Below are 13,923 nucleotides of genomic sequence, written 5' to 3' on the forward strand. Positions count from 1 at the left end.
TAATAAAGTCTTTTAAAATGCTTTTCATGTTTGATCATTGTTTTGCTTTTTACTCTACTCAAGAAGAGAACTATGAGTTATTAAATGGGAAGGTTTTGAATTTGTAGGGACAGCATCTTCAGCTGTCCAACACTCTCACCCTGCTAATGACCCAAATTCCCCTCTGATGCCGGCCACTGACAGTTGCTATATTTGCTCCCATTCTAGTTTCCTTGAAACTTCTTGCTTATGTTTTCATATAAATATATTTTCTTTTTCTTTTTTTACTTTTTTAAGATGAAGTCTTGCTCTGTCACCCAGGCTGGAGTGCAGTGGTACGATCTCAGCTCACTGCAACCTCTACCTCGTGGGTTCAAGTGATCCTCCTGCCTCAGCCACCCAAGTAGCTGGGATTACAGGCGCATGATATCATGTCCAGCTAATTTTTGCATTTTCAGTAGACACGGGGTTTCAACATGTTGGTCAGGCTGGTCTCGAACTCCTGACTTCAGGTGATCTGCCCGCCTAGGCCTCCCAAAGTGCTGGGATTACAGGCAAGAACCACCACACCTGGCCCTGTTCTTGACCTTAATGACCAATCTCTCATCAGTATAAAATAAGGTGGACTTACTCCTGATTGCTGTGGTTCTTCTGGAGCTTACACTTACATCCCTATCTGTAGCACCCTGTTAAACTGGTGTTTTCAGCAACACAGCTCACTGTTGACCAGTACTCAAATGGAAGTCGTCCCCATAAGAAATGCAGGTTGTCAAAATCCTTCATGTTATGCAACAGTTGCTATAACTTACTTGGAGTATAACTTTAATTTTAAAAACTGAAAATGTGAATTACTGGTCAACTTACATTTTTATGTCAAAATACATCTGACAACAATGTTCTGTGATAATGATTTTCTACCATAATACTACGGTTTGAAATGCTATAAATATTACACGAGCACATGCAAACATAAAATTAATTTGTTAGTATCTACAGAACTGGAAAGGTCAGATCATTCAACATTGAGCCATTAGTACATAAGTAATTAAAACCAAAATATCTGCCACTATGGTCTGGTGATAAAATATAAAAATAAATCTATTAAACAAAAACAGCTAAATGAAGTTTAAGAAGCATGAAAATTATGATGAGTTTCAAGCACTAACTGCGAGGACATTTATCAAACTCCAAATGTTAGGTGACAATTTAGCAAATGGGGATGGCACTGTAAGCAAGCAGCATGAATGAACACATAGTTTAAGGTTTTAGGTGACATTCGGCTTTTACTACAAAAGGGAAGGATTCCCCCCATTACAGAGGCATTGATACGCTGCCCTCTGTACCTGGCACATCCTGGGGGAGCTCAGATGCCACCTTCTTCTCTGCCATGTTGCTGCTATCGGGGGTTTCTGAGAGACACCCCACAGGGCTCCTCCCTTCAGAGGGACTAGTTTCTTCTGAAGATGCATTTGTTGTGTTGTCGCCAAGATTTGCTGACACAGAGTTACCTTTATCCCCAACTTCTGTTGGCTCTACAGCAAAATGCACAACAAAACTTTAAAGATATTCTTTAAAATTGCTTCAGGGCAAATGGCCACATTCAGTCAACTACTAAATAATCACCAAAAAACCTGCTTCCATTGGATGGCCATTTTAAAGCAAGTAGATTCTGGGATATTGCTGCAATAGGTAATTCAGAGAGTATTTAAGAATATTTAATAATATATTAAGAATGCTTAAGTAATTAATATAAAAATGAACATTTTATCACATACAAAAGTGTATACTCTGGTATAATATTAAAGAATAGTACTTTTTCATAGGGAAATGGCACCTTAATGGGAAGTATAAATAGAGACATGAATATAACATTATAGCAAATTCACTAATACATAAAACTCGTTACAATTGTTACACATGTTACAAGAGGGGGCGGTATCCTGATCTCTTTAGAAATATTAAATTAGGTAGCTGCTTGCAATATTTCACTTTCATTTTGCAAGTAAAACTGGAGATTTCATAAATAACACTAATGAAATATTTCTTTTTAATCAAGTAATTTTTTTACCCTCAGATTTTCCTTGCTCAGGGTCATCATCTGGTGTTTTGTCGTCACTGTCTTTTTCAAGGGACTGGTCTTCAAATTCTTCTCTGTTTTTCTCAGCATCTTTAGAGTCATTCTCAGTCTCATTCTTGTCTTTTTCTGTTTCTTCTGGGCTTTTAACATTATCAATGTCTCCCTTTTTGGCTCTTATGGATTCCAAAATTTCTTCTATAATGTGTAAAACAAACAAAAAAATTATTCCTATATATAACCAAATAGAACAGTACCACAAATGTCACTTACGAGTTTCAATACAAGCTATTAAAGAGGAAAAATTAAGTATTTTTAAAGCATTAGACCTATGAAATAAAAATCAAGATTACAAACAAAATTGTGTTTACAGAATTCAATCAATTTGGTGTACATTCACCTCTAGATAATACATGCTAATTATGGGCTCTACTTTTTAAAAAAAGTAAAATGAGTCTATCTTTTTAAAATATAGCCTTGATATAGATATCTGTCATAGATATCTGTGACAGATGACAAAAACTGCAAGCTGACATAGACCCACAGTCTGGGCAGCACACTGCAGTGATCAAAACCTAGAAACCCAAAACCCACTGCAAATCTGACTTGGATTAGCTGTGTGACTCTGGGCAAGCTACCTAACCTCTCCAGGCCATCATTTCCTCAACTGTAAAAAGAGAAAACAGAAGCCCTTTTGGAAACAACTTTCTTTCTGAAGTCCCTTAATTGTTCTGAAAGTCACTAAGTCTCTAAGTACACTTACCCTCTTTCAACTTAGACAGAGTGATACTATGGCATGTTATAGACCACGGGATACATAAGGACCACAGTGTACTGAACACACGGTATATCAGTATGCACTCATGGATATTAATTATATTCTTTCGGTTATCATGCAATACTATCACTTTTAATTTTGTTGCACAAATTGTTTCAGCTTTGGCCACTGGGGACTTTTTCCGAGTCCAGTGTCCTTTTGACACATATCCATCCATCCATCCATCCATCCATCCATCCAGCATTTTCTTACTTTCCACTATTACAAGATGCTCTGGGCTCACCTTGTATTTTCCCTGCCCCAGCCCTACAATCCACCATCTCTCCAAGGAGCCTTTGTTCTTTTTTGAAGAACAAATTGGAGAATGATGTTAGAAGTCACAATCTAAGTGGTTGGTGTGTTTGTTACTATTGGGGTGTTACTATTCTAGAGTCTCTCAGCCTACAGAGCTAAAAAATGTAGTCATAAATATAGGCATCTATATTATTTCTGTATTTAATTGTGTGGGTACATATGTATATGAGTGAATGCCTATGTGTCTGTATAGGGTTCATTTACCATTGCCCATTTGCTTATCTGTAACTTCTCTGACAGTGAGAAATCTGGCTCACATTATCTATAACGTATCTAGTTATTTGTTCATTTCTAGTACACACAGTAAAATAGTTTCGGAATTGCTAAACTGTTTCCTCATAAAAATAAATTTATCAACTAGAGTACACTATTTGTGAATAAGAAGAAACACGGTTTTTCTTTTTCTTTTTTTTTTTTTTTGAGATGGAGTTTTGCTCTTGTCACCCAGGCAGGAGTGTAATGGCGCAATCCTGGCTCACTGCAACCTCTGCCTCCCAGGTTCAAGCAATTCTCCTACCCCAGCCTCCCAAGTAGCTGGGATTACAGGCGCCTGCCACCACACCCGGCTAATTTTTGTATTTTTAGTAGAGACGGGGTTTCACCACGTTGGCCCGGCTGGTCTTGAACTCCTGACCTCAGGTGATCTGCCCACCTCAGCCTCACAAAGTGTTGGGATTACAGGCGTGAGCCACTGCACCGGGCCAGAAGAAACACTTAATACCATGTATATCCACAGTACTCCTCTTGGATTTTTGGGTTTGTGTTTCCTTTTTTATAAATTTATTTTTTACTTTTTTAGAGACACAGTCTCACTCTTGCTCAGGAGTACACTGGTGTGATCACAGCTCACTGTAACCTTGAACTCCTAGACTCAGGTGATCCTCCCACCTCAGCCTCCCGAGTAGATGGAACTATAGGTATGTGCCACCACGCCTGGCTAATTTTTTAATCCTTTTTAAAATAGAGATGGAGTCTCACTATGTTGCCCAGACTGGTCTTGAACTCCCCCGTGCCTTGGCCTACCAAAGCACTGGGATTACAGGCGTTAGCAGTGCCCAGCCCTTAATTCCTACATTTTAAAGAACACTTTATTTGGAAAAAGAAAATGTAGTTACTGATTATCTGTTTTTCTTAGAGGCACAGATTTCCTTTTTTCTTTCTTTCTTTTTTTTTGAGACAGAATCTCACTCTGTTGCCCAGGCTGGAGTGCAGTGGCGTGATCTCGACTCACTGCAACCTCTGCCTCCTGGGTTCAAGCGATTCTCCCACCTCAGCCTCCCAAGTAGCTGAGACTATAGGCGCGTACCACCACACCTGGCTAATTTTTGTATTTTTAGTAAAGATGGGGTTTCACTATGTTGGCCATGCTGGTCTCAAACTCCTGACCTCAGGTGATCCACCTGTCTCAAAGTGCTAGGATTACAGGTGTGAGCCACCACGCCTGGCCACTTTCAAACATAACTACATCCTATAGCTTTTCTTAACCAAATCATTGTACATCCTCCCTACTTTCCCAGTGCCATTTAATGAAAATAAAACCAAAAAAATTGTTTTAATTGCCTACTAAGTTTAGACCATTTAAATTGGTTGAAAAGCACAGGTTGCATGACCATAGTTCTCTGACTTTCTATAAAGATTCTAATTTCAAATAGTCTATATTGTTAAATACACATATACATACATACATTCATACTAGTTTTAGGTTCAAAAAACTATGGCAATCATAGCCATAAGAAAAACAGACCAAAAACAGGGCTGGGCGCAGTGGCTCACGCCTGTAATCCCAGCACTTCGGGAGGCCGAGGCAGGTGAATCCCTTGAAGCTAGAAGTTTGAGACCAGCCTGACCAACATGGTGAAACCCCGTCTCTACCTAAAATACAAAAATTAGCCAGGTGTGGTGGCACACGCCTGTAATCCCAGCTACCTGGGAGGCTGAGACATGATAATTGCTTGAACCTAGGAGACAGACGTTGCAGGGAGCCAAGATCATGCCACTGCACTCCAGCCTGGGTGACAGAGCGAGACTCTGCCTCAAAAAAACAAAAACAAAACAAACAACAACAACAAAAAGAAAAAGAGACCCAAAATGTTCAGCAGAGAGAAAAACATTAAAGGATGAAAGAAAATTACATTGTATCTGATCTATACTAAATATGCATATTCTATCAACAAGTATATTCTATACTTTGCATGAACATTTCAAAACTAAACAAAGAATTAACCTACCAGGTTTTAGAAGCCATCTCTACTCAGAAAAAATTCTTCTAAAAATAAACTTCCCTCAAATAAGCAAAATAAAGCATTTCATAATTACCATACAGGCATAGGATAAAGCAAATATAGTAAGCTGTATATTTAGTTACAAATATAAAGTACAGATCTATACAATGAATATATGAGTATTTACTGTATAATTTTTTTTTTTTTTTTGGAGACAAAGTCTCACTCTGTTGCCCAGGCTGGAGGGCAGTGGCACGATCTCGGCTCACTGCAACCTCTGCCTCTGGGTTCAAGCAATTCTCCTGCCTCAGCTTCCCGAGTAGCTAGGATTGCAGGCATGCACCACCAAGCCCAGCTAATTTTTCTATTTTTAGTAAAGACGAGGTTTTGCCATGTTGATCAGGCTGGTAACTGTATAATTCTTTCAACTTTTGTGTATATTTGAAATTTTTAATAAAATATTGAGGAAAAATGGAGAAGAAAAATTTAACTATCAAAAATAGAATTAAACTCTCCTAAAGTAGACACGTGTGTGTGTAGATAAAAACCAGAGAGTTATACATTAGAAATGAAGCATTTTCTTTGAGAGGTTAACATCAAGTCAAAGTCATCAGGACAGGCTACAATTCTGAAATTCCTGTTATGCTGTAAATTATTCTTGGCTATTATCAGAACCCCAGTAGTTTCCATTGTTTTCATCTCATAAAACCCCAAGTTAAAGAACATGATTAGATATTATTTTGGGTATTTACCTGGACTGGGTGGTCCTAAACTGACTATCACAGCCAAGATTTAATTACCAGAGAGAACAAATAAAGGTAACAGTGGTGAACTGGTGTTTTAATCGGGAATTCTTCTATTTGAATGCTCAATTCATTACCAATACACTCCTTAAAAAGTTGCTGAGAGGATTAAAGAATTGTAAAACACCTAGTTGAGCACCTGGCCCACAGTAGGCACCCAAAAATGTCAGTGTCCCCTTCTCTTCCCCAACAATTTTCAATTCTTGTGAATCCCTCCTCCTACAGTACCAGGTTGATGTTGTACCTTAGCCGAAAAAAAAAAAAAAAGGAAAGAAAGAAAAAAATATTTATGTCATTTTTGGGGTCCAGATCTCACCATTAAATCCAATGTACAACTCACCTTATTTCCATGTACTCCATGTAGTACTAAGAGGATAACTGCAGGTTGCAAGGCAATCTCACAGCACACAAATTTTAGTCATCTAACTTTCTAAGAACATATTGTGGCCTAAAGCTCAATGTTCTCTTTGTTGTTCCCCATTACTACAAAAGGTTTAACTAATTTTTTTTTTTTTTTTTTTTTTTTGAGACGGAGTCTCGCTCTGTCGCCCAGGCTGGAGTGCAGTGGCTCACTCGGCTCACTGCAAGCTCTGCCTCCCAGGTTCACGCCATTCTCTTGCCTCAGGCTGCCAAGTAGCTGGGACTACAGGTGCCTGCCACCACACCTGGCTAATTTTTTTTTTTTTTTTTTTTGTATTTTTAGTAGAGACGGGGTTTCTCCATGTTAGCCAGGATGGTCTCGATCTCCTGACCTCGTGATCCGCCCGCCTCAGCCTCCCAAAATGCTGGGATTACAGGCGTGAGCCACTGCGCCCTGCCGGTTTAACTAATTTTTAAAAGTACATTACATGCTGGATCATACTGAACTATATAACATGCTCATTGTAGGAAATGCAAAAAATATGAGAAGGAAACCAACTACAATTCTACTATGCTAACTGGTTATTTTTTAATGATAAAACCTGATCCAGTTGGTTATTTAGAGGAAGAAGAATTTAAGTATCTCACACAGTTTTTGCATGGTACTTTACTTAATTCTCCAATACGCAGTGTTCTATCACATGATAATTCATAATGAAATTTATCAATTACCCTATATCAACATTTTTAGGTTTTTACATTCCCCCAAATCACACCACTTAACACTTGATTGCCCATTCCTGTTTTGACTTTGTTCTTTATTTAATTATGATTATACTGTATACATAATCTAACACACAGAAAATATTTTTTTGTTTTTTCTATTTTTTATTCTGGAAAATATTTTAATTCAATGTACTTTATAAAATCCTATCTCACATTGCCTTTTAGAGGACTAAAGATGGTTCTCTGTTGTTGTACTAAAACACAGGAGAGCAAAAAGCGATTTGTCTATTTTAATGCCATGATTCATAAAAGGAAATTAAGGGGGGAAGTAAGGTGGCTGAAATTAATAAAATTTCCTATGATTTGATCTATATGGGGGGAGAGTAAGACGGAGATTGTGTTACTGCAATTACTTATCCCCCAAAGACTTCTGAACACTAAAACTTTTCTAATAAAAAAATTACACATTTTTCTAAACAGATCTAATAGAGAAATACTTCCAACTACCAGATATGAATAAATATAATTCATGGTAACTAAGAATGCTTTTTTCTGAAGACAAAGTATATTTGTGCCCAACAGTATTTATATGTGAGAGCCTATCATTCTCCAAAAATATGCATGAATTCACAGGAATATTGATGTAGAATATGTGAGAACAAGCTTGGATACAGCTATCTGGGTATCTTTATTAAATATAAACATTCTATTTTTAAGCAAATAGAGAATGGGGAAAATTAATAGGATTATATGTATAGCAGATAATGTATGCAGAAGAGCAGAACTCAGAACCAGGCACTTAAAAGTGTACTTTCAGAATCTTACCTAATAATTTTATCTAAGCTAAAACTTAAAAGGCACTACAGTCAGCCCTCTGTGGCCAAAGGTTCTGCATCCTTGGATTCAACCACCCTCAAATTGAAAATACAGTATTCTCAGGATGCAGAACCCTTGGATATGGAATGCCAACTTTTCATATCAGCAGGTTCCACAGGGCTGACTGCAGGACTTGGGCATCCATGGATTTTGCTATCTGCAGAGGGCTCTGGAAGCAATCCCTGAGAATACTGAGGGATGGCTACATTAGAAAACACAGGTGGTATTTATTAAACATGCACAGAATACATCTGGCAGGACAAAAAAACATACAGCAATAATGATTGCCTCTGGAGAAAGGAAGGTCAGATTGGAGATTTTGAAGGAGAGAGATTCATTTTTCACAGCATACCCTTTATACTATTTAAACTTTTGAGATATATATGTATTTATAACTTAAAAAAATAAAGAGTTGAGTAACAAAATAAATAAGGTGACATTGAATTATAACCTAATAAATATCCAATTATATTATAACCCAGTAAGTATAAAATATCCATGAATGTATACTCATAGAAATAAATGCCTGAAAAAATAAACAAATCTCCTGTGCAGAAAAATTCCAAATAATTTATGTAGATATTGCCCCTTCAAGAAGGTAGAACATAACTCCTCACCCGCTAAGTGTGGCTGTTTATAGTGACTTGCTTCCAGAAAGCACAGTATTGGGGGTTTGAGGGGATGGGGGAGGATGTGGAGAAACCTGACAAACACTGCCTCACCCAGGGACCAAGGTTAACATCATCAGTGGTAAGTCACGAGGACGCCATGCACTCTTGATAAGAAGATGAGAATTGCACTTCACTTCTGCGGTCTTCCTCCCCAAAATGCATAAACCTAGGCTAACCATGAGAAAAACCCATAATGAGGGCTTTCTACAAAATACCTAACCACTACTCCTCCCAACGGTCAAGGCCATCAAAAACAAGGAAAGTCTGAGAAACCGACAACCCAGAGGAAAACATGATGACTAAATATCAAGTGGTACAGGATCATGAGGTAGAAAAAGGACATCAGGTAAAAACTAAGGAAATTGGAATGAAGTATGGACTTGAGTTAGTAACAGTGTATCAATACTGGTCCACTAGTTGTAACAAATATCTCACACTAATCTAAGACTTTAATAACAGGGGCAACCAAGTGCAGGATATATGGAAACCCTCTACTATCTTTGCAACTTTTGTATAAATCTAAAAATACTCTAAAATTTAAAGTTTTATTTTTTTAAAAAGCCAAAAGTTCAAAAAGAATATTATTTCTTAAAATTAAAAACTGGAATGCCAAAAAAGTTTAATAAGATACTTGAATTAAAGAAACAAACTAACATTTTGGGGAATATCAGTAATGACCCAAGGCAGAAATAAAACACTAAAATGTATAGCATCCCTAATTTATGGTGGAATGAACAAGGTTCTCTTGGGAAAATGAAATATGGAGAACTAAAGTAAAATATACACACAGTCATGCACTGGACAATGTTTCAGTCCACCAGGAACCACATACATGATGGTGATCCCATAAGATTATACGTATTACCTTGTTAAATGTTTAGATATAGTTAGATACACAAATACCTGCCATTGTGCTTCAACTGCTTATGGGATTCAGTACAGTCACATGACGTACAGGTTTGCAGCCTAGCAGCAACAGGCTATGCCGTATAACCTAGGTGTATGGTTTGTGTAAGTGTACTCTATGATGTTCATACAATGATGACATTGTCAAATGACACATTTTTCAGAATGTATCCCCATCATTAAGCAATGCATGACTGTACTTGAAATTTTAAATCTATTTTCAAATTTTGCAGTGATTTCATACCAATGGTTTAGCTCAGACTTAACAAAAATAAAATGAGAAAATGCCCCTCTCACCATTAGCTGCCGCCAGAAAGGATTTGTTACTGCCCCGAGCCTTATTGGTCAGGTCTTCAGTTATGTCCATGTGTCGGTGGATTTCTTCACGCATTTCTTCTAGAATTTTGCAGAGTTCTGCTTCCCAATAATCTTTGTCTAGACAGTCAATTAATTCTGCAAGTTGGACCTTTGTGCTGTAATACCAAATTTTCTTTTCATTTTCATTTTCTGTATCTTCTTCTCTGTTTAAAAATGGGGGGAAATACTTTATATATTAGACATAATGCCACTTATCCGACAGTTCATCTACCCAGTGAAAACTTAAAACAAAGCTTATGCACTAAAACTCAATATAGGCGCTCACAAGAAAACCCTGCAGGTCTCACTCAAACTTGATTTACTCTGAGAAGTGATATCTAAAAAACATGACACAAAGAAAAATGACCTCAAAATTCAGAACTGTGTGAGAGTACTTTGCGGAAGCCAGTTTCAGCTACATCTCAACCAACTTTAAGATCATCAATGTAACAATATGATGAGAAGAATGCATTTAGAATTATTTTAGAGACAGGGTCTCACTCTGTCGCCCGGGCTAGAGTGCACTGGCACCATCGTGGTTCACTGCGTACTCAGACTCCTAGGCTCAAGCAATTCTCCTGCCTCAGCCTCCCAAGTAGTTAGGACTACAGACATGTGCCACGATACCCAGCTAACTTTGTAATATAGTTTAGAAATATTTCTAACAAAATGGTGTAAATGCTTTGCTAAGTTCTGGTTTTTGAAGGAGTTATCTCAAATAATATCTCATCCCTCTTCTTTACTTCTGGACAATCGAAGCCCAAACTGGAGAGAAGAGGAGCTTCCTCTCCTGCCTAAAACTCTCCTAAGGTTCCATTCACTTTTAATGGAGTTAAAGACTTCAACAGAGATGGTCACTAACTTAAAACAAACAGGCAAATTAATGTCTAGGACTAGACATAGAGGAACACATATAATGGTATTTCTGTCCCCACTCAAAAGGAATTCAAGAGTATGTGTGAGGCACTCGAGAGTGAGCCTGATTTTCCTGTTTACTCAATGGCAAACTGAGGGAACTGAAAGAACTGGGCTTTAGGAGAGATCTGGCTTTAAATACACTCATTTGCTTGTAAGATATGTGGACATGGACAAGACACAACCTCTCTGAGTCTCTAAGCCATTCTATTTACCTTACTTGTAAAATGAAGATATAATAAAACCTGCCTGCAGGCCACTATAAGACTTAAAGGTATAATGATAAGGCATCTACCACAGTGCCTGGGCACATCAGTGATCAATAAATGTTAAATATTATTACAAAGGTAATAAATGAATAAAAATTTAGCAGCATTCCAGGAATAAGTCATTCAGTAATTCTGAAGAAAGAAGGCCTATATTAAATCACAGATAAATAAAAGGATATGGGTGGAGTACCCTTAATCTGAAAATCTGAAATCCAAAATGCTCCAAGATCCAAAAGTTTTTGAGTGCCAACATGCCGTTCAAAGGAAATGCTCATTGGAGCGTTTCAGATTTTCAGATTAGGAATGATCAACTGGCTGGGTACAGTGGCTCACACCTGTAATCCCAGCACTTTGGGAGGCTGAGGCGGGCGGATCACAAGGTCAGGAGATCGAGACCATCCCGGTTAACACGGTGAAACCCGGTCTCTACTAAAAATACAAAAAAAATTAGCCGGGCATGGTGGCAGGAGCCTGTAGTCTCAGCTACTCGGGAGGCTGAGGCAGGAGAATGGTGTGAACCCGGGAGGTGGAGCCTAGAGTGAGCCGAGTTCGCGCCAGTTCACTCTAGCCTGGGCGACAGAGCGAGACTCTGTCTCAAAAACAAACAAAAAAATAAATAAATAAGGAATGATCAACTGGTAAGTATAATGCAAATATTCCAAAGCCCATAATACTTCTGATCCACAGCATTTTAGATAAGGGATACTCAACCTATACAGTATTCACTGACCTAACATTTTTCTTCTTGAAGCCACAGAAAGATAAATTCATTAAAGCATAAAGCAGCAAAACAGTGAATACCTGCTAATCCATTCAAAGAAAAGTTGGGGGTTTTTTTGGTCTGTTTTGTTTTGTTTAACTTTTTTCTTTTCCTTTTTTTTTTTTTTTGTGATGGAGTCTCACTCTGTTGCCCAGGCTGGAGTGCAGTGGCGCAATCTTGGCTCACCACAACCTCCATCTCCTGGGTTCAAGCGATTCTCCTGCCTCAGCCTCCTAAGTAGCTGGGACTACAGGCGCATGCCACCATGCCCGGCTAATTTTTGCATTTTTAGTAGAGACGGGGTTTCACTATGTTGGCCAGGCTGGTCTCAAACTCCTGACCTCGCAATCCACCTGCCTTGCCCTCCCAAAGTGCTGGGATTAGAAGCGTGAGCCACCGTGGCCAGCCTTTTTTTTTTTTTTTTTGAGACAGTCTCGCTCTGTCATCCAGGCTGGAGTGCAGTGGCGCAATCTTGGCTCACTGCAACCTCTGCCTCCTGGGTTCAAGCACTTCTCATGCCTCAGCCTCTGAAGAAGCTGGGATTTACAGGCACACACCACCACGCCCAGCTAATTTTTGTATTTTTAGTAGAGACAAGGTTTTGCCATGTTGGCCAGGCTAGTCTTGAACGTCTGGCCTCAAGCAATCCGCCCGCCTCAGCCTCCCAAAGTGCTGGGATTACAGGCACAAGCCACCGCACCAGGCTGAAAAGTTGTTTTTTTATACTTAGTTACTTGGCCTATATACAGTTTATATAATCAAAATTATTTGTCCTCATTGTAAAAGTGACAACAGCTTTCCGCATAAATATACATTATGTATGTATATTTGGTTTTGGAGTTATAATGTGGTTCTGTAGAAGCTCTGGTTCTTACAAGGCCTACCATGTTCCTCAGGCTCACCCAAACTAGCCAGGCTGCCTTGAAGTTACCACTGGGCACACATTCTCAAGGACTCATAGGGTGGCAAAGAGAAGACAGACTGGCAAGAAAAGGTTTGCTAAAAATATAATTAAGAGCAAACATACATATTATAGGTCTACATTTTAAAGCTTCTTTGACTTTTACCTAGGCTAGCTAAGTAGAAGGTTAATGACTCACAGTAAGTTTCAACTTTCGTTTCTAAACAAACCCATAGAAATGAAGAGTAAAGAACACTAGTGAAATGAGTTGAATAATGTCCCCAAAGTTCATGTCCACCTGCAACCTCAGGATGTGATCTTATTTGGAAATAGGGTCTTTGCAGATGTAAAGTTAAGGATCTTGAGATAAAAATCATCCTGGATTTAGGGTGGCCCCTAAGTCAAATGACTGGTATCCTTAGAAAAGGAGAGGACCCAAGGTGACACATAGAAAAGAAGGTAATGGGCCGGGCGTGGTGGCTCACGCCTGTAATTCTAGAACTTTGAGAGGCCAAGGCGGGCAGATCACAAGGTCAGGAGATGGAGACCATCCTGGCCAACATGGTGAAACCCCATCTCTACTAAAAACACAAAAAATTGGCCAGGAATGGTGGCATGTGCCTGTAGTCCCAGCTACTTGCGAGGCTGAGGCAGGAGAATCACTTGAACCTGGGAGGTGGAGGTTGCAGTGAGCCGAGATCGTGCCACTGCACTCCAGCCTGGGCAACAGAGACTCCGTGTCTCAAAAAAAAGAAAAGAAAAAGAAAAGAAGGTAGCATAGAGGCAGAAACTGGAGTGATGTGTCTGTTTGTAAACCAAGAAATGCTAAGGACTGCCAGAAGCTAGGAGACAGGCATGGAACAGATTCTCTTCGAAAGTCTCCAGAAAAACCAACCCTGCTGACCCATGATTTCAGACTTCTGGCCTCCAGGACTGTGAGACAATAAATTCATATTTTTTCAAGCCACCCCA

General features: G+C 38.9%; 1 protein-coding gene across 26 annotated transcripts in view; it reads right to left on the reverse strand.

Annotated features, from left to right (window-relative positions):
* Positions 1–13,923, reverse strand: part of BPTF (bromodomain PHD finger transcription factor) — a 154,197-nt gene that overhangs the window by 105,956 nt on the left and 34,318 nt on the right. For 22 of the 26 annotated variants that reach the window (XM_031010901.3, XM_055386999.2, XM_055387000.2 and 19 more), the window contains exons 3-5: positions 10,047–10,270; positions 2,048–2,251; positions 1,323–1,511 (exon numbers count right to left, since the gene is read on the reverse strand). In XM_031010901.3, coding sequence (XP_030866761.2) covers positions 1,323–1,511; positions 2,048–2,251; positions 10,047–10,270 — 617 coding nt within the window. The remainder of the gene's footprint in view (positions 1–1,322; positions 1,512–2,047; positions 2,252–10,046; positions 10,271–13,923) is intronic. The other 4 variants (XM_055387003.2, XM_031010905.3, XM_031010902.3 and 1 more) reach the window with 1 other exon arrangement.

Source organism: Gorilla gorilla, chromosome 4 (genome assembly GCF_029281585.2).
Source record: "Gorilla gorilla gorilla isolate KB3781 chromosome 4, NHGRI_mGorGor1-v2.1_pri, whole genome shotgun sequence".
Lineage (NCBI taxonomy): Eukaryota > Metazoa > Chordata > Mammalia > Primates > Hominidae > Gorilla > Gorilla gorilla.